The sequence below is a fragment of the Pituophis catenifer genome, unplaced genomic scaffold, assembly GCF_029215685.1.
Source record: "Pituophis catenifer annectens isolate HBS135680 unplaced genomic scaffold, rPitCat1.0.hap2 SCAF_2, whole genome shotgun sequence".
In the NCBI taxonomy this organism is placed as follows: Eukaryota; Metazoa; Chordata; class Lepidosauria; order Squamata; family Colubridae; genus Pituophis; species Pituophis catenifer.
In genome coordinates, this window is record NW_027256882.1 from 296,673,505 (window position 1) to 296,693,818 (window position 20,314).

General features: G+C 53.2%; 1 protein-coding gene across 1 annotated transcript in view; it reads left to right on the plus strand.

The window, feature by feature from the left end:
- The first annotated feature begins 1,167 nt into the window (after positions 1-1,167).
- UNC13B (unc-13 homolog B) overlaps positions 1,168-20,314 on the plus strand; it is a 146,854-nt gene continuing 127,707 nt past the window's right edge. Inside the window, 1 exon segment of the mRNA XM_070938998.1 lies at positions 1,168-1,282. Coding sequence (XP_070795099.1) covers positions 1,261-1,282 — 22 coding nt within the window. The 5' untranslated portion in view covers positions 1,168-1,260.

Below are 20,314 nucleotides of genomic sequence, written 5' to 3' on the forward strand. Positions count from 1 at the left end.
CTCCAGCCTCCGAAGCCTGGACAGGACTCCAGGAACCCCAAGGGAATGCCAGAGGGGCAGCAGTGGGAGAGCGGCTGAGCAGGGAGGGGCTGCAGACCTTTGGCCTGTCCAGACTCCAGAGGAAGCAGCACCTGGGCAGGTGAGAGCATCTCCAGGCCGACTGCCCTCTGCTCAGCATCTGTTTCTAGCTAGGAAAATCAAATGAGCCAGGCCCTTTGATGGGCCCTTGGCACAGGGGTGAAATGCTCCCGGTTTGGACCGGATTGCCCGATCCGGTAGTGATGGAGGCGAGTGGTTCGGAGAACCGGTAGCAAAAATCCCCAACTCCCCCCCAGGCCCAGCTGAGCCGCACAATCATCAGGATTCTTTTTTACTTTTAAAAGCATTTTTTCTACAACTTCGGCTGAAAAAATGCTTTTAAAAGTAAAAAAAAAGAAAAAGCCTCTGATGATTGCTCGGTTCGTCAAAGGCATTTAAAAGAAAAAAAGGGCTTTTTTCTTTTAAATGCTCTGACGATCCAAGCTGAGTTCCCTGATCGGCAGAGGCTTTTGAAAGCAATTTTTTAACCACCTTTTAGCCGAAGAGGCGGTAGAAAAAATGGTTTTAAAAGTTTTTTTAAAAATTAGCCACGCCCACATTACTCCCCCCACCAAGCCACGCCCACAGAACCGGTAGTAAGGAATGTTTGATTTCTCCCCTGCCGTGGCCCCGCCCATCATGCCCCTCCCGGCGGTCCGAGGGGTGGGGGAGGGGGGGCAGCTCCGGCCGCTCGGGGCTCTTTCCCCCCCACCCCCCGGTTGGCTTCAGGGCGCCCCCCGCCCGTCCTCGGGTGGCGCTTTCTTGGAGGGGGGGGTTATTCCCGCCGCTCTTCCCAGCCGGGGCCGCTGCTTCCCTCGCGGGCAGCGGAGCGGACGAGCCCGGCCTCCCCAGGGCGGCGCCGGAGCCCAAGAGCGCCTCTGAGCGCGCACAGAGAGCCGCCCGCGCATCAGCCCCCGGCCCGCGAGCCCCGCCCCGCCCCGCCCCGCCCCAGGGGGCGTGTCCGGAGCCGGCGGCCCCTCTGCCGTCCGCCCATTGGCCGCGCCGACGCCCCGCCCAGACGGCCGCCGGACCCTCCCCGCGGCGTCGCCCGTAGCGACGGGGTCTCCCGCGCGGCGCCCGAGGGTTCAGCCCCGGCCTGGCCGGCGGGCATGCGGAGCGCGGGCGCGGCCGGGAGGAAGCAGCGGGCGGCACCGGCCCTCCTCGCCCCCGCCGGGCGGCGCCATGTCCCTGCTCTGCGTCCGCGGTGAGTCCGGCCGGGGCCTCTGGGGGGAGGGGGGAGGGGGGGCTCAGCGCTGGGGGGGGCTGAGGAGGGGGGCGGGCGCCCGCGGGGACCCCCTCGCAGCCGGAGGGGGAGGGGGAGGGGCTGAGGCGGCGCTGGGGGTCTCCGCCCTCCCCCCCTCCCGCCGCCTTCGCCCCTGCAGGGGACGGGCCGAAGCGGGGCGTCTGCGGCCAGTGGCGGAGGCTGCGGAGGGGGTCCCGGGCGGCTTCCCCGCAGGGCAGCCTGGACGGAGCCGCTTTCGGTGGGGCAGCAGCCCAAGAGCCTCGGGGCCCGCTGCCTTCGCGGGGGGGGGGGCTGTGTGCGTGTGGGGGGGGCGTTGGGGTTGGGGGCTTCCGGGGGCCCAGGGGGGGGCGTCTGCCCGGAGAGCCTGGGTCTGGGGGGGGCTGCTCCCTCGTCCTCTCCGGGGCCCCGAGACCTTCGGGAGGCGGAGGAGCCCCCGTTGCCCCCCTGGAAGTCCCGGCCCCTCCCTGGCCGGCGGGTGAAGGATTTCCGCCGGGGAGAGGGGAGGGAGCTGCCGGTGGGGCTGGAGCCTGAGCGGCGTTGGGGATGCAGAGTTTGGGGCTGTGGGGGTGGGGGTGGGGGATGCTGAGTCTTGGGGAAGCCCCGTCTGAGAGGCGGGTTCTGGGTGAGGGAGAAGGGAAAGTGGGGGGGGGGTCTGCCCTGCCAAAGGTGGCCAGAAGCACCGGCTGTTTGGGCTGTTAGCGTCGTCTCTCTGCATTGGATGGCAGTCACATATCCTGGTGATTATTTGCTTGTATTAAAACTGGGCAGCGCTTGGAAATGCCTCCTGCCTGAGGAAGCTCCTTCTCGGCCTGGGTCTCCCCGGGTGGCCCAGCCCCCCATCTGGACGGAAGGCCTTTGCCTGAGGGTCAGGAGGAGGTCGGGAGCATCTGCCTTCAGGGTCAGGGATGCAGCTGGCACTCAGTCTGCAGTTCCACTTCAACCCTTTGCGTGGGACCCCGAGAGTGTGGGGAGAATTTGAAGCCTGGCTGCCTTTCGGAGGCTGAAAGAGGGGTGGGGGGACTCTGGACCAGCCGAGGCATTCCCCATTCTGGGGGGTTCCTTTCCTAGCACAAAAAGGTCTAGGCCTTCAGCCCAATTGCCTGTGGGGGCCTTCAGGGATCCCGCTGCCAGGATTCTCCTGGAAATGACCAAGAACCTTTGAGCTCCGCTGAGGGGAGACTTTAGGGGTCCTGTGGAAAGGAGGCCGCTAGGTGCCCCTTTTTGAGCTTTATCCCTGCCTCAGTACTTCACGTGGAGATCATGAAGTGAGGTGGTCTCCTTCTCCTCTTTTGTTCTCCCATTGGCGTGGGGAGGCTGGCTTATCTCTTGGGCAGGTGGGACTGCCAACCCCGCTCCCTGGGCCCCTTCCTTCCCTCCCGGAAGGATTTACGGGGCCTTGCTAGGCAGTGGGGTTGAGAGGACTGGCTCTCTTCCTCTCCTGCATCGCTGGCTGCAGAGGCGGCAGGGTTGGGGGGTCTGCTGAGGGGGCAGGCAGGCAGGCGCTCAGGATCAGCACCTTGGGGAGGCTGCTTCCGCTGACCCAAACTAGGAGCTTGGTGGCAGCCTCTGGGCTCCGCAGCCTTGCAAGAGGGGCCTGTGCCCAGGAGCTGCCTGTGGGTCACAGGGAAGACGGGCAGAACTCCTGGCGGCTGGGGGTCTCGGTGCTTTTACCCTTTCAAAAGCCTGATGCCGGGAGACAAGCAGCCCCAAAGCGCATAGCTCAGTGTCTGTGGAGGGCTCAGCCCTCATCCAGGTCATGGTTGTCCCCAAGGTGCTTTTTCCAAGAGGCAACTGGACTTTCTGGTTTTCCTTTGAAGACGTTTTGCTTCTCATCCAAGAAAAGCTCCTTTGGGACAAGCAACCCCCGAGCCTCCCCCTCCGCCTCCCCCAATTGCCTTCCTTCCCACCTTGAAAGCTTCCGTGGGCTCTGGCACGGGAGGCAGGAGGATCCCTTGGGGGGCAGGTTTTTCTGAGAGGGAGACTGGCCAGTAGGGAGGCCTGGAGGGGGTTGGGGGGGGAGAAGAAAAGGCCTCTTCCGTTGTGGCCCTTTCCTTACAGACGGGATTCTCCGCTCTGCCCTGAGCTAAGCAAATCTCTTTGTTACATCATCATATCACGGAATGAGTTCTTTGTCTTTTGACTTGTTGTTAATAATTTCGTCCTTGTAATCCTCTCTGAAGTGGGCTCTGACCTTGCACAATTCTGACAGGCAGGGGTTTTTTAAAACGGAAGCGTAAAATTTCAGGAAGAAGGAAGGCGGAGGTCCCTGGGGAAGTGCCCCCCCCAAAAAACGATCCTTGGCATTTCCAGGCCACTCCTGAATTCGACCCCCTCCCCTCCCGCTCAGGAGAATGAGGTGCCCCTTGCAGACCGAGTGGCTCCCCTCCAACTATCGCTGGGGAGGGGGAGAGGGGAGAGGGCAGTGCAGGATCCTTGGCACTTGCTCTGGAAGACAAGACCCAAAGGAGTAAGAAGTTCAGATTGGGAGGGAAGAAAGGGGGTACTCTCCATCCTCCAGGCCATGGCTGTCCCACGGGGGCTTTTCCAAGAGGCAGCCGGACTTTCTTGGATTGTTCTTGGAAAACCTTTCCCTTCTCACCCAAGAAGCTTCTTCAGGAGAAGGAGTTCAAAGAAAAAAACCCCAAGGAAGTCTGGGTTCTGTGGGACTTTTTCTCCCCCCCCCACCTTCTTTTAACGGAAAGAGCCCTTCAGCTGTGGAACGTTTCAGTGGAGGCAGCAACCGTGAATCCCCACACTCAGCAGGGGGTCGGACTAGATGATCTCCAAGATCCCTCCCAAGCCTTCTGAATAATAAGCCATTAAACCCAGGGCCACGGATGGTCTCTCTTGGAACAAATGCCCGGATTAAATGGGCATCGCTTTGGAGATGGAATTGTGCCTAAGGAACAAGGAACCTTAAGCCCGTCCTTCCCTCGAAGTAAAGACGAGGAAGCTGCTTGTCTTCCTCCTCTGCCTTGGCTGGATTCCCAGCTGCCAGAGTTGCTGCTGGGGGAGGAGGAGGAGGAGGAGGAGGAGGAGGAGGAGGAGGAGGAAGGGGGGGCACGAGCCCTCAGCCTCCGCTTTACTCCCAGGTTTACGCAAAGCAGAGACTCCCAAACGTTTTCCATTCGGAGTTGTTGGGGGTCAGGCAGGCGTACGCATTAGATAAATATTACTGGGTTTTTTTCCACATTGCCCTTAGGCCAGACCTGTTGGGTGCATAGCTGAAAAACGTTTTGGGGGGTAGGAATTGAGCCAGTCTGGCCTTGGGAGACGGGAGGGAGTGGGAAGAGACTTTTGAGGTTCTCTTATTCTGCAGTAGAGTAGAGTGCACTCCTAAATTCTTCACCAGGCCTCCCTCGAAGGGCTGACCCTCTGTCCCCTGAAGCCTGCAGGAGTTTTTGGAAGGTTCCCTTTTGTTTAGCACTAGCACTTAGACTTATATACCACTTCATAGTGCTTTACAACACACTCTGGCTGGTTTACAGGGCCTATTGCCCCAATCATCTGGGTCCTCATTTTACCGACCTCAGGAGGATGGAAGGCTGAGGCAAGCTTGAGCTGGTCAGGATTGAACTGCTGGTGGTCGGCAGAGTCAGCCTGCAATGGTGCATTCTAAGGCAAGGCAAGAAAGAATAGATGGAAACTAATCAAGGAGAGAAGTGACCAGGAATTGAGGAGAAACTTCCTGACAGGGAGGACAATCAATCAGTGGAACAGACGCTGCCATCAGAGGTTGTGGGGGCTCCATCGCTGGAGGTTTTTAAGAAGAGACCGGACAGCCACTTGTCTGAAATGGTGTAGGGTCTTCTGCTTGAACGGGGTTGGACTAGAAGACCTCTAAGGCCCCTTCCAGCTCTATTCTGATTCATTCATTGATAAGTTTTAAATAATTGAGTAAATTGTGTAGTGATTTAATACTAATTCCAGGTCTGGCGCAAACTGGGTTTTCTTTCCAACACCGGCACCTCTTAGAAGCAGCTTCAGAGCTGAAGCTGAAGCCCCCCCTCCCCCCCTTCTGCGACCTCCTGATGAGCAAAGTCAAGGGAGAAGCCAGATTCACTTAACAACCGTGTGACTGACATAACAACTTCATTGATTTACTTAACAACCGTGGCAAGAAAAGTCGCAAAGTGGGGCAAAACTCAGTTAACCAATGTTTCACATAACAACGGAAATGTTGGGCTCACTTGTGGTTGTAAGTCGAGGACTACCTGTACTCGACCTTGGATCTCCGGGCCCTTTCCCAGGCAATACCAGTTGTTGTTTTTGGTTTTTCTTTTGGTGTAAACCATTGGGAGATTCATAGGCATGAAAGGAAGGCATCTATTGTATGCCTGAAGTAAATTATATGTCCCACTTCCTTAAGATCTCTGCTTGGCTTGTAAAGATATTGTAAAAAACACCTGTAAAATCAGTTTTGCCACGGAAAGGAAAACCGGAACATGCAAACAAGAAAAGGGCTGAGCGAGCAGCTCTTAATCTGTGCGGAGGGGCGTCTCTGCCTCAGTGCCCCAGCAAGTTAGTCCAGGCTCCATTACAGAAGCAGCCGAATGTGGGTTGGCCCTAGGGTGCTCTGTGGTGGGGCCTGCCAGTTGCTCCCTTGAAGGGCAACCCAGAGAGGGAGCAGCAGCCCTCGGGGGAGCTGGGGTCTCTGCCTGGGGGACCCAGGACAGCCGCAGGAGGGCTGGGAAGCAGAGCAGCAGAGGCCTCCCAGGGTGATCTCCCAATAGGCCACAGGGGCCAAGCGGTGCCCTCGACCCAACCAGGGGCCCTAGAGCTGTCATAGGTCACTCTTGCCAGGACTGGAACTGACACAATGTGGGGCAGAGAAAGGGGTCTTTTCCCAGAGGAGGACGGGTCCCAATTGGTGTGATGGAATTGTGCAGACAGGGTGGGATGCAAGCAGGACCCTTCGTCCTAGCCGGTCCAGGAGACGCTGGAGCCTTGTGCCATAGCAGCTGCATCCTTCAGAGATGTTGCTCCCCCTGGATGCTGGAATCTGAGAAAGAGCCAAGGGGGACCATGTGCGTTTCTGTGCCGGGGTCCCAGTTGAGCTGCTTTCTTAGATCTGGTGGTTATGGGTGGCCCTTGACTTAACAACAGTTCATTTAGTGACCATTCAATGTTACAACACTACGGGGAAAAAAAAAAGCCTTAGGTTTTCGCACTTACATTGTCCCCACGGTCACGTGATCAGAATTCAGAGGCTTGGCAACTGGCATGAAGTTATGTCGGCTGCTGTGTCCTGAGGTCATGTGACCCCCTTTTGCGACCTCCTGGCAAGCAAAGTTAATAGGGAAGCCAGATTCACTTCACAGATGTGTTACTAACAGCTGTTAATAACTAACAGTTATTAACAGCTGCAGTGACTCGCTTAACAACTGGGGCAAGAAAGGTTGTAAAATGGGGCAAAATTCACTCTAACAACTGTCTCACATAGCAACCGGAGTTTTGGGCTTGCAGGGGAAGAGGGAAGCCTGTGGCCCAGGGCTAGAGAGGAGTAAGGAGCATGGATCCCGATCAGTATAAGATCAGTTTCAGCTGAGATCTCTAATCTAGCCAACTTCAGATCTGGATCTAACCAGATCTCACTTGCATGATTCCTCTAGGAACCTGGCCAGCTGGACTGTTGCTGTGGAGGGAGACTCTGAGTCCCCCAGTCCACCCCCCCCAGCCCTTCAGCCACCTGTGGCTGGAGGTGTCTGTGAGAGCACCACACCTCTTCGGCCCCTCCCCCTTCCAGTGGGATTTCTGTCACCTGCAAGGTGTGGGGTGGGTGGGTGGGTGGGGGGCATGCTTGGAATGCCACCCAGTGAATCTCAAAGGTACGATATAGACACCTTACAGGTAGTTCTTGTCTTATGATAGGTCACATAACGACTGTTCAAAGTTGTAACTTACTTGGAAAAAGGGGGTTAAGATGTTCCAAATTTTGACGGTCAGCCTTCCTTTGCGCCCTCAGTTACCTGAGCCCAGTCCGGGGGGGGGGGGGGCATTTTCAATTTCTGCAGTCACATGCCTACTTTTTGCAATTGTTTGCCGAAAACCTTTCAGTGAAATGATCCTCTGGCAATCCATGTTCAATGAATTCGTGGTGACTTTTACACTTGTGCTGCAGGGTGAGGCAGCTTCTTGAGGCAGAAAGCTGCCAGACATTTGAGCAGGGTCTCCAAAGTTGGCAGCTTTAAGAGTTGTGGACCTCAACTCCCAGAATTAATCAGAATAGAGCTGGAAGGGACCTTGAAGGTCTGCTAGTCCAACCCTTTGCTCAAGCAGGAGACCCTCTACCATTTCAGACAAGTCTCTTCTTGAAAACCTCCAGTGATGAAGCACCCACAACCTCGGGGGGCAAGCAGCTCCACTGGTTGATTGTCCTCATTGTTAGGAAGTTTCCCCTTAATTCCAGGTTGCTTCTCTCCCTGACTAGTTTCCATCCATTGGTTCTTGTCTTGCCTTCTGCTGCTTTGGAGAATAGCTTAACTCCCTCCTCTTTGTGGCAGCCCCTCAAATATTGGAAGACTGCTCTCATGTCCCCCCCCTGGTCTTTTTTTTTTTTATTTGATTTATATGCCGCCCTTCTCTGGAGACTCAGGGTGGCTTACTATGCGTTAAGCAATAGCCTTCATACTTTTGTATATTTATACAAAGTCAGCTTATTGCCCCCATAAACTGGGTCCTCATTTTACCCACCGTAGAAAGGATGGAAGGCTGAGTCGACCTTGAGCCTGGTGAGATTCGAACTTACAGTAATTGCAGACAGCTGGTGTTAATCACAATGCTATCAGTCTGCTGCGCCACCAGGGCTCTTTCTTTTCTCTAGACTGGCCAAGCCCAAATCCTGCAACCGTTCTTCCTGTGTTTTACTCTCCAGGCCTTTGATCATCTTAATTGTTCTTCTCTGCCCTTTTTCCAAAGTCTCAACCTCTTTTTTGTAATGTGATGACCAAAACTGGATGCAGCATTCCAGGTGTGGCCTTTATGAAGCGGCACTAATACTTCATGCGATGTTGATCCTATGCCTCTGTTTATACAACCAAAGATTGTATTAGCCATTCTTGTGGACTTCAACTCCCAGAATTCCCCAGGCAGCGTGGCTGGGGTACCCCCAGCAGTCCCTTCTAGGACTCAGCCCCTCTCCTGTCTGCGCTGCCTTCCTGGTGCTGGGCTAGGAAGCTGCCGGGCTGTTTGCTCAAGAGCTTGCAAACAATGTCTGGCCTGCGTCATCCTTGGCTCAGTTGCACGAAGGCAAACAAACAGGGATCTGCAGCAGCTGGGACCCGTCCGACTTGCTGCTGCGTGGCGTCTCTCAAGGCAGGTGGACTCCCTGGGCATGGCTGTCCGTGCGTCTGTCTGTCCAGGGAGGCAGCGTGTGAGGCAACGGGCTCTCCTCCCTCCATTGAATGCCTGGGCAGCAAAAGAGGCCTCCCCCCTCCCTCCCCCAAAGGGTAAAGAGGACGCTCTGATTCTGCTTTTGAAAATAATCCCCTTCTCGCGAATCTTTCGGGAATACAAATGCCCCAAATCCTGATCCTTGGAATTTCCCCCTGCAGGGAGTCCTCCTGGCTACGATTTGGACTAAAACATCTGTTGCTTAGTGAGGCGCTTGTTAAATGAGCCAGGCCTGATTTTATAACCTTTCTCACCATTTCTTAATGACCACCGTTACGAAGTAAATCTCATGGTTTTTTTTTTTAAATAGTTTTTAAAAATTGCATTTAAAATAGTGACAAAAGAAAAAGATAAAGAAAAGAAACAAGGCACAGAACAAACGCAGGTGGTCCTCGACTTATGACCTCCATTGATCTCAAAATTTTTGTTAAGTGAAACATGAGTCACACGGTTGTTAAGTAAATTTGGCTTCCCCATTCGCTTTGCTTGTCGGAAGGTCCCAAAATTGGATCAGGGGGTCCTGGGACACTGCAGCCGCCATAAGTGTGAGTCAGTGGCCAAGCGCCTGAGTGTCCATCCTGTGACCAGGGGGATGCTGCAGAGGTTGTGGCTGAAAAACCTTTTTCAACGCCCTTGTAACTTTAAAGAGTCACGAAATGAACCGTTTGTTGTAAGTTGAGAGCTACCTGTACCTAATTTAAAAAATGCATATCAAATTCTTTAGAAAGAGTGAAAAAAAAAACAAGAGAAAAACGGGACATATGATGATATGTCCTTGTAAGTTCGAACGGTCAGTAAACAGAGGGTTGTAACTGGAGGACTCCCTGGACGAGACTTCCATTGTTTTTGGGTCCTTGTGCCGCCCATCCAGACGGGCTTCCCTGTGGTGCCCCGTCTCTCCTGCTCTGCCTGCCTGCCCGAGTGGTTTCCCTCCGTCCATGCTCCTGCGAGGCAGAGCTGGTCTTGGCAGGAGCTCCGTTGGGCAGCCCAGGCCTCTCCAGCCGTGGCAGACTTCAACTCCAGCTGTCCGGGGGATTCTGGGAGTTGAAGTCCGCCAGGCTTAAAGTTGCCACGGTTGGAGAGCCCTGGGCGAGAAGACCTCCGGGGCCCCTCCCAGCTCCATTCTGATTGACATTAGAGATTGAAGGTCTATATTCCTGAAAATCCAAAGGAAACCATGAAACCATAAGAGAAGCGTCTTTAAGCTGTGTTGCCACTTATCCTTGATTCAATAAATGAAGCTTATTTTTCTTACTTTGCTTGCCCAGACAGTCCAGTAAGAACATTCTCCCGGTTGTAGGATGGCCCAAAGGGAAACATTTCACACTTCCTCACTTTTTTTTTTTATTGAAAAGTTTTAAAATGTTTTACAAACAAATTCCCCCCCTTCCCCTCTCCCTCCCCCCCCCCAACTTCCCAGAGCAAAATACAGGGTATTGCATTTAATAAACATAATCTAACATAAGCAAACTAACTGTAAACTCTTAACTTCCCCTTACTCTTTAACTCCCCCATAGGTACTAAAATATCAGAGTAAAAAGAAAAATCATCTAAATATTTCATTCATAAGCTATTTGCAACTTTTTAGTCCCATATTTGTTTTGATTATAGTCAATCCATCTTCTCCATTCCAGTACATATCTTTCATTCAAACGGTCCTTCAAATATGCAGAAATTTTAGCCATCTCCGCCAGATTGGCTACTTTTAATGTCCATTCTTCAATAGGAGGTATTTCTTCCTTCTTCCAGTATTGCGCCACCAAAAGTCTGGCTGCCGTTACTAAATTCAAAATCCAGTTAGTCTCTATAACTGTACATCCTTCTATTATACCCAGTAAAAACACTTCCTCACTTTTGGTGCCATCCCTGTACCTGACTGTCAGCCCACAAACTGAAGACAAACGGAAAAAGGCTTAGGGAGTCCCAGAGCGGAAGTGGTGTTTTTTCCTGTGATGCCACCTCAGGCAATCTGTGCAGACAGTAGCCCTGACCAATCCAAAAAGAGTGAAGGAGTTTAGGCAGAAATCTAAATTGTAGTTTTTCAAAAATACTGGACTGGGATGGTATAATGTCTTTTGCCCTGGTCAGGGGGTTGGGCTAGAAGACCTCCGAGGTACCTTCCACAGTAGGATCCTATGTTCCATCTTCCGTATGTATATTGTCGGCTTCTAGTATTCAAGACTTGACAATAGATAACCTTGATGTAGCTCCAGAATCCTCCTCCTTAATTGGTAAATGCATTTTCTATTCTTGGAATTGAAAAACCCCATAGAAATTTTCTAAACAAAGATTTTATTTTCTGAAATTGACTTGGCTTGTCGGAAGCCGGTTGGGAAAGTTGCAGGTGGCCATGGTGTGACCCTGGGATGCTTCAACCATTGTAAACACACGTCCCAAAGGTGTTTTTCCAAGAGGCCATTGGACTTCCTCTGTTTTTATTTATTTATTTATTTATTTTATTTTATTTTTGAATTTGTAGACCGCCCTTCTCCCTGAGGACTCAGGGCGGTGAACAGCCAGATAAAAACATCAGATACAAATATTAAAACACATTTAAAAATATATATAGATTTGGCCCCATTAATTAAAACGATAAGCAAAACAGAACAATTAAAAAACCCTTAAAAAGAAATTAAGCCAGCCCGGCTTGTTGAAAAAAGAAAGTTTTAAGGGCACGGCGGAAGGCACTGAGGTCATGGATTCTCCTTATCTCAGGGGGCAACTGATTCCAGAGGGTAGGTGCCCCCACAGAGAAGGCCCTCCCCCTGGGGGTCACCAGCCTGCACTGTTTGGCTGATGGCACCCCGAGGAGGCCCTCTCTGTGGGAGCGCACGGGTCGGTGGGAGGTCGTCGGTGGCAGTAGGCGGTCTCGAAGATAGCTAGGCCCTATGCCATGGAGCGCTTTAAAGGTGATAACCAACACCTTGAAGCGCACCCGGAAGACCACCGGGAGCCAGTGCAGTTCACGCAGGAGCGGTGTTACATGGGAGCGCCACGCTGCTCCCGTCACTACCCGCGCTGCTGCGTTCTGGACCAGTTGGAGCCTCCGGGTGCTCCTCAAGGGGAGCCCCATGTAGAGAGCATTGCAGTAATCAAGGCGAGAGGTTACGAGGGCATGAGTGACTGTGCACAAGGAATCCCGATCAAGAAAGGGCCGCAAATTTTTCCTTGAAGACGTTTCGTTTCTCATCCAAGAAGATTCATCAGTTCTGAAGAAGCTTTGTCTATCAGAACTGAAGAAGCTTTCGGATGAGAAGCAAAACTTCTTCTAGAAAAATGCTAAGAAAGTCCAGTTGCCTCTTGAAAGGAAGGAAGGAAGGAAGGAGAAAGAGCCTTTGGGACAATTGTGGCCTGGATGACTGAGAATCCCCATTAGACATTGTAAACACATGCAGGTTGCCAAATTCCCAAATTTGGACCATGTGAATACAGGGATGCTTCAATGGTCTTGGGTACGAGGACCAGTCATAAGTTACTTTTTCCAGCACCAAACGTGACTTCAAGCAGTTGCCAAATGAATGCTCGTAAATTGAGAACTACCTGTGTACTGGATCTCGGTGAGTGGCAGCCCAGGTGCACAACCCCAGAAGGGCATAACGTGGGGCTTAAACTGGAGTATTCGGAGGGGTTTTTTGCTTTCATTTTGAGAGTAATCTCTGTCTATCCTTTATACCTAGACATTTTAATCACTGGATTGTTAGGAAATATTTCTTGGTGCCCTTCAGCCATTTTACTCCTCCTGAATTGTTCTTTCATTATGCTGTGAATATGATTCAGTTGTATTGTCAGCTTCCCTGGGACGAATTCTACGGAGAGCAGCAGTGACTAGCCCACACGTGGGTCAGTGGTGGCCGCTCTTCACCAGGATCCTACGGGGGGGGGGGAGAGATTCGTGCATGGGTCCTGCTCCTTTGTTGGGGGCTTCGTGTGGGAGACAGGCCCACTGTGGTGCCTCTGGTTCCCTTCCCCACAAGGGGCCACAAAACTGGGTGTGACCACTGGCTTACTTAACGTTGGAAATTCTGGTCTCAATTGTGTGGACGTAAGTCAGGGACTACTACCTGTATAGGGATGCTCCAGACCATTTGCAGATTGAAGAACAGGAGGCCGATGGGTTGGAAGCCAGGTGTCAGCTTTGGAAGCCATATTAGCACCGGAAGCTTCCACGCTTGGGAAAGTAGGAGGGGGAGGGGGTTTCCCAGATGTGCCAGTATACCTACTCTAATAAATGGGAACTTTGAGAAAATGCCTGTCTCGGAGTTTTTAATTGGAGTTGGCTTCTTCGGGAATGCTGACACCAGGGAGCCCAGACCCTGCCCTTTGCCCTCCCCGTGGCTGCCCAGACTCCCTTTGTTGCTAGGCAAAATGCACCCATCAGCCATAGCCAGCTGCCACTCTGGCCAGTGGTCCTTCCTCCCCTTGCGTGGCAGGCAGACTCGCTCCCGGTTCTCTTGGGCACTTGGTTGAGCCTTAGGGAGAGCTAAGAGCCTCGGGTGGCTTTGCCTTTGAGGTCTGGGAGGTCAAAATGGGCTGGCCTCAGTTCCCCAGAAGTCGGTGCAGCGGAGGAGACGTGGCCTGCCAGGACTCAGTTAGCTTGCCCAGGGATAAGGAGGGCTTTGAAAGGGTTGCCCTTGCTGTGAAGACTTCCAGCAGCAGCACCACCAAAGAATCCCATTGTCAGAGGCCCATGTCAGCCACACTTCCTGCTTAAGGGAGGCTTGGCAAGCAAATGCAAAGGAGGTGGGGAGTAGGAACCCCTCAAGCCAGCCTTTAAAGCGGGGGGAGGGGGGAGTTCCAACCTTGGCCACTTGTGGACTTCAACTCCCTCGTGTGCCTTTGGGGGCCTTTTACCTGTTGGCTTCCTGTTACTCTTTTCTGCCTTGGGGTAAGCCCAGCCCCCGCGTTGGGGTTTGGGGGTGGAGTTCCTTCAAAAGAGTCTTGACACCTGGCAACTCTCTAGAGAGAAAAGTCAATGTATTTTTGTCCCTCTTCCTAAGGAGGAACTGGCCCCAAATCACCCAGCCGGCTTCGGCCCTAAGGGAGCTTCCTCGGGGGTTTCTCATGAAGTGCCCTAACCACTAGACCTCATTGGCGCCTCTTACGAAATCCCGAAAGGGAGTGGTGCAGAAGGGGTGGCCTAATTTGCAGCTCAGGCTGCACAACCTGGCCTGAGCAAAGGTGCCCAGATAAGGCCCCAGGCAGCCCCGTTAGATGAGTGGCAGGTGGGAATCTGGAAGCTTTGTAAGGAGGATCATGAACTGACGTGGAAGCTGATTTCAAAGGGATGGAGGGCCCTGAAGCAGCCTCAGGTCTCTCAGTCAGTGCTGGGACTAATCAGTTTCCCTGCCTTCCTGCCCCTTCCGGAAGGGGGCCTGGCATCTCCCCATCCAGATCCCTCCCAAAACCTGACGCAGCCTGATTTCGCTCTCCCAGCCACCCTTAAAGTTCTCCTGGAGGACTGGGGAGGCCTTAGAAGGTTCTGGAGAACAGCAGGGAACATGCAGAAGAGGAAGGAGGAAACCTCTCTTATCTTAGGACAGTTCCTACTGTACACTGTAGCTCAGTGTGACTGATCAGGGGGAGGCCATGAGCACCGCGTGCCTTGACTTCAGCAAAGCCTCCTCTCCTCCTCCTCCTCCTCCTCTCATGGGAAGGTCCAGGGCTACGTGAGTGAGACGGCTGCCCTCACCATTGGCTGAACGGTCCCACTGAAACCCTGTCCTGACCGTAGTGGCTGCTCATTGGCTTGGGCTAAAGGGGAGGGCAGGGGGCTGCCTCAGTGAATTGAGGGACCCTGAGACATTTGCAGGAGAGACTGGGCTGGGGCGATGGCGGGCCAGAAGGTGAACTGGGAGGGCAGCTCACACTTTAGGGGAATGAGATGGGGGGAGGGGAAGGTCGCTTTCTGGATGTTTTTCTGGAAGAAACATTAAGGATGAATCTCAGATCAGGAAGAGCAGGGTTGCCAATGGGTCGCCCGAAAGGATCTGGGAGTCCTTGTGGCTCCTACGTTAAAACAACCAGCAGTGTGCTCTTGCTGTTAAGGAGGAGAATGCTGGGTCCTCTTGGGGTGCATCAACAGGACCCTAATTCCAGCTCACGGGAAGCGATTGTCCCCTTCTGCAGTGCAGTCCATGAACACCTGTCCAATGCCAGAATGCAGCCGCGCAGGTGGTGATGGGGACGACTCGGTGCTCCCATGTAACACCTGCGTGAGCTGCACTGGCTCCCAGTGGTCTTCGGGTGCGCTTCAAGGTATTGGTGACCACCTTTAGAGCGCTCCATGGCTTAGGGCCTGGGTATTTACGAGACCGCCTTCTGCCGCCAGTAGCCTCCCACTGACCAGTACGCTCCCACAGAGAGGGCCTCCTCAGGATTCCGTCGGCCAAACAATGTCGGCTAGCGGCTCCCAGGGGGAGAGCCTTCTCTGTGGGGGCACCGACCCTCTGGAACGAGTTGCCTCCGGAGATATGGCAGATCCTGGATCTGCGCACTTTAAAGACGTTTTTGTTTCATCAAGCTGGACTGACCTGACCATATTTTTTAAGTTGCTTTAATTTTAAATTGCTAAATTATGGGTTTTTTTTAATATGGGGGTGTTTTAACTGTGGGCCAAATTAATTTAATTGGTTTTTAATATTGCTTTAATTTTTGTATTTTCTGTATTTTATCTGCTGCCTGTTCACCACCCCGAGTCCTTCGGGAGAAGGGTGGTATACAAAATAAATTATAATTATAATAATAATAATAAAGTCAACCCCTCTCCTCCCCTGGCATCTGAAAGAAGGGCAAAGATGGGGCGCTCTGCAGGACAGCATTGTGGGTCTCGCTTGGTCCTCCAGGAGGTGGGTTGAGCCAGAGCCTGGCCTGCGTCTCCCCTCTGGCTGAGGAGGATGCTGGGCCTGCCAGACGGTGGATCTGGGAAGGCGACTTGTACCAAGGACAGGTTTACTGTAATTTCCACCCCAACCCAGAGAGATCTCTCCGGAGGGAGGAAGGGAAGGGAGAGATGAATGCTCCAGTTCCCAATGGGGAGGGGGATTGAGGCAGGGGTGAAATGCTCCCAGATCAGATCGGATCGCCCAGTCTGGTAGCGATCTTGGCTCTTGGTCCGGCGATCTGGTAGCGATGCCCACCTGCCCGGGTGTCATTACTTCTTGGTTTTAACCAGGACGTAATGTGTTTTGCGCATGCGTGTGAGCGAAGCGAGGATGAGCACGGCGCGAATACTTCCGAACCGGTAAGGAAGGCAAGTAGATTTCACCCCTGGGTTGAGCGATGGGGCGGTGGGCCTTCTGAGCAGAGAGAGCCCTGGCTGGGCTAGTGGGGAGAACGACTCCTTGGCTTTTGTTTCCTCTCCTGTCTTGGGACTGAATTGGATTGAATTGAATACTTTATTGGCCAGGTGTGATCAGACACACAAGGAATTTGCCTCCAGTGCGGAAGCTCTCGGGGTACATGCAAAGCAACAGAGGAGTCATCATCATCATCATCATCATCATACCGATTTCTACATTTCTTCTGTAAAGAAGGCAAGAAAGATACTGATAATCACCCTACGTGGGTTAATTAAACACGGACATCAGGCCTTGAAGAGAGAGTTGGCCTCAGGGGTAGCTCTGCCCCCTCCTCTTTTGGGGAGGGGGTTTGTTTGGGGAGGCCGCCGCTTGGAAGGGTTGCCAGTTGGCCTCTTTCCGGCCTGCGTCAGAAGGATTAACTTCCTGTAATCTCCGTGATTGAGTTGGTGAGGGTGCCGCTGCCTTTGCCCTCTGCTCAGACCGGCAGCTGGGCAGGGTCTGGGGCTGCTGCGTGCATGGGGAGTCAGCCTGGCTCAGGGGTGGCACCGGGTCGGGTCCCCCGAACAGAGGACCACGTCTGTCTCTCGGCCAGCCGATGGCGCCCAAGGGGCTTCTGGAGCAAGCGGGCGTTTTCCTGCAGGATCCAGCCTGGCTCTGTCCCTGGGACCGGAGGCTTAGCCTTCCGAGCTCTGGGACTCGTGCTGGATCCCATCCTCAGGGGAACTTCTCTCCCTCTCTACGCGACTCAGGAGACCCACATTATCCCGGGACACAAATATTTGCCTTTATTCGTCAGCCGTTTTTCTAAGCGGATGGTCCCCGAGGGCCTCTCGTCCCTGCCTCCCCACTCGTGCCACCTAGCCCAGTGATTCCCCCCCCCCCAGGATGAATGAGGTTTGGAATGGATTTTTCCAGTTAATTTTTAATCTTCTGCTACCCCCAACCGTTGGGTTCCCACTTTCACAGGCACCCACCACAACCTGGAGGACCAAGTGATCACTTTCTGGCACACATTTTAACCTTTTAATTCACAAGCGAACATTTGGCTCCCTTCTTTTATTCTATTCTGTTTCACAAAATCCGGCCATCTTCATTCAGATATGAGGCCCTTCCCCCTTTCTCTTAGTTCTACAGACTTGCAGCATCTGCACTTTCTTCTCTTCTCTTTTTATTCCTAAATTCCTGCCCCTTTACCTTCCCAGTCCCAAACTTGCATGTCCCAAACAGCCACCAACCGGAAGGGCCTGGAGACGCCGCCTCCTGCCACTCACCAGCCAACTGAGAGAGAGGCGCTGGAGGTGGAGACCCTCCCTCGGCAGCTCGCGTTCCTCCTCCAGGGATCTCGGGGTCCGTCTTTGCCTCAAGGGAGCCCCTTCCTCTGATCCTGGGCCTTCCCAGGACCCGAAGGACAACGTTCGTAAATGGTCCAGATGAATGCAGGCAGTCCTCGACTTACGACCACAATCGAGCCCAAAATTTCTGCTGTTAAGTGAGACATTTGTTTAAGTGAGTTTTGCCCCATTTTATGACCTTTCTAGCCATAGTTGTTAAGTGAACCACTGCAGTTGACAAGTTAGTAACCCGGTTGTTAAGTGAATCAGGCTTCCCCATTGACTTTGCTTGTCGGAAGGTCTCCAGAAGGGATCATGTGACCCGGGACATTGCGACCGTCACAAATACGAGTCCGTTGCCGAGCATCTCCATTTTGATCCCGTGACCACGGGGACGCTGCAAAAGGTAGTAAGGGTGAAAAATGATTATGTCCCCCTTTTCAGTGATGATGTAACTTTGAACAGTTATTAAATGAATGGTTGTAAGTCAAGGACTAAAGGTACCATTTTGGCACGTGAGCAGCCAGCGGTTTCTTCCAGAGAAGATGTATTTGTTGATCAAAGGCCCCGGAGCTCAGGGAGACTCTGGGCAGCTGACCGTGTGGCCAACACAAAAGACAGCCGAAGCCACCTGAGGGCCCAACTCACCCACCCTTCCTTCCCCCAGGCGCCCTCCCTCCCGCCAATTGTGGCTGAAACCTAAAATGTCCCAGTCAAAGGAGATGGCTTCCAGTTCTGCCCTCAGGTGCTTTGGAGAATAGGTTGAACACCCCCCCCACCGCCTCTTCTATGTGGCAGCCCCTCAAATATTGGAAGTCTGCTCTCAGGTCACCCCTTCTTGTTAGTTGTGAAGTCGTGTCTGACCCATCGCGACCCCATGGATAAGGTTCTTCCAGGCCTTCCTGTCCTCTGCCATCCCCCGGAGTCCATTGAAGCTCACGCCGACTGCTTCAGTGACTCCATCCAGCCGCCTCGTTCTCTGCCGTCCCCTTCTTCTTCTTTTGCCCTCCATCGTTCCCAGCATTAGGCTCTTCTCCAGGGAGTCCTTCCTTCTCATTAGGTGGCCAAAGGATTTGAGTTTCATCTTCAGGATCTGGCCTTCTGAAGGGCAGTCAGGGTTGATCTCCTCTAGGACTGACCGGTTGGATCGCCTTGCAGCCCAAGGGACTCACTCGCAGGGGCCTTCTCCAGCACCAGAGTTCAAAGGCCTCCATTCTTTGGCCTTCTCAGCCTTCCTTATAGTCCAACTTTCACAGCCCTAGTCCTTCTTTTCACTAGATTGGCCAAACCTAAATCCTGCAACTGTTCTTCAGGCCTTTGATCCTCTTTGTTGCTCTTCCCTGCACTCTTTCCAGAGTCTCCACATCTTTTTTACATTGTGGCGACCAAAACTGGATGCAACATTCCAAGTGTGGCCTTACCAAGGCCTCATAAAGTGGCCTTATCACTTCACCTGATCTTGATTCAGTCCCTCCGTTAATGCAGCCCAGGATGGCATTGGGCTTTTTGGCAGGTGCCGCACACGGCTGGCTCAGATTTAAGGGATTGTCCACTAGGGCTCCAAGATCCCCCTCGCAGTTGCTGCTATGGAGCCAGGTACGCTACAGGTGTGCAGGAGAAAGAAACTGGCTCCGACTTCGTACAGGTAGAGTGCTGGACGGTTGGAGCAAGGCCAGCGGGGAGGAGGGGAAAGGAAGGTCCAGGGAGGCTTGAGAAGATTCTGTTACTTTGGGGGTGAAATAAGTAGCAGGCCTTTGGTCGTGTGACGCGTGAATCGGATGGACCCGGCCTTGGGATGGGTGGGGGAGGGAGTAAAGGGGGGGGAGGGTGTTGCAGAAGGAATCACTGGGTCCTGAGGAAAACATCCCCCCCATGGCACACCTGGATTTTCTTTGGCCTGAGACCGAGGGACAGGGGCAGAGAGAACTTCCCAGAGGCTTTCGAGGTTGATGGTGGCTCTTGTGGGTTGCCAAAGGAACGGAAGCCGCACAAATGGCTCTTGAGGGTTGCCAGGTGGAATATCTGGGCCTGCGTCTGTTGGGGCAGCTGGCCCAATCTGGCAGCCAGGCTGGGAGGCCACCAGGGACATCCCAGGCCTGTGGGCTGGGCGGAGGGTTTGAACCCCCCTCCATCCCAAACGGAGGTCGTGGCAGAAGACCTCCAGACGGCTGCCCCAATCAAAATGCCCCCAGGTTTCCCAGCAGCCGGGCTTGCTTTGAAGGAGGCCTGACAAGGCAAGGACAAGTTCCTCTTCGCTCTGCCACCTCCGTCCTGAGACGTGGGCACCCAGCGTGGCACCTGAGCTGCTGAGGGGAGGAGAGCCCCTTGCTGTGGGAGCTTCTTTGGGCCACCCTGGCTGCGGGCCTCGGTTGGCAAGAGTCTGGGCTCCCCCAGGGCACGGCTTATGTGCTGAGGCCCTCGCCAGGCCCAGCTCCCCTGCAGTTGGAGAAAGGACGAGAAGCAGCCCGGAGGGAAGGCAGATTTATTTATTTATTTATTTATTTATTTATTTATTTATTTATTTATTTATTTATTTATTTATTTATTATCAATCATATTTTTATACTGCCCTACTCCCGAAGGACTCAGGGCGGTGAACAGCCATAATAAATATAAATACATATAGAAGTTAAAAACTATTAAGAAACAGATTAAGTAATTTAGGCTCAAAGATTAAAAAACATCCAAATTTATCTAAAGAGGTTTAAAACCCAATTTAAAAGACAGTTTAAAAGCCAATTAAAAAGGGAGAGTTAGGCCAGACCAGCTTGTTGGAATAGAAATGTTTTCAGGGCTCGGCGGAAAATGCGTAAGTCTTGGATGTTTCGTAACTCCGGGGGAAGCCCGTTCCAGATGGTAGGTGCCCCCACAGAAAAGGCTCTCCCCCTGGGGGCCGTCAGTCGACATTGTTTGGCCGACGGCACCCTGAGGAGTCCCTCTCTATGGGAGCGAACTGGTCGGTGAGAGGCTAT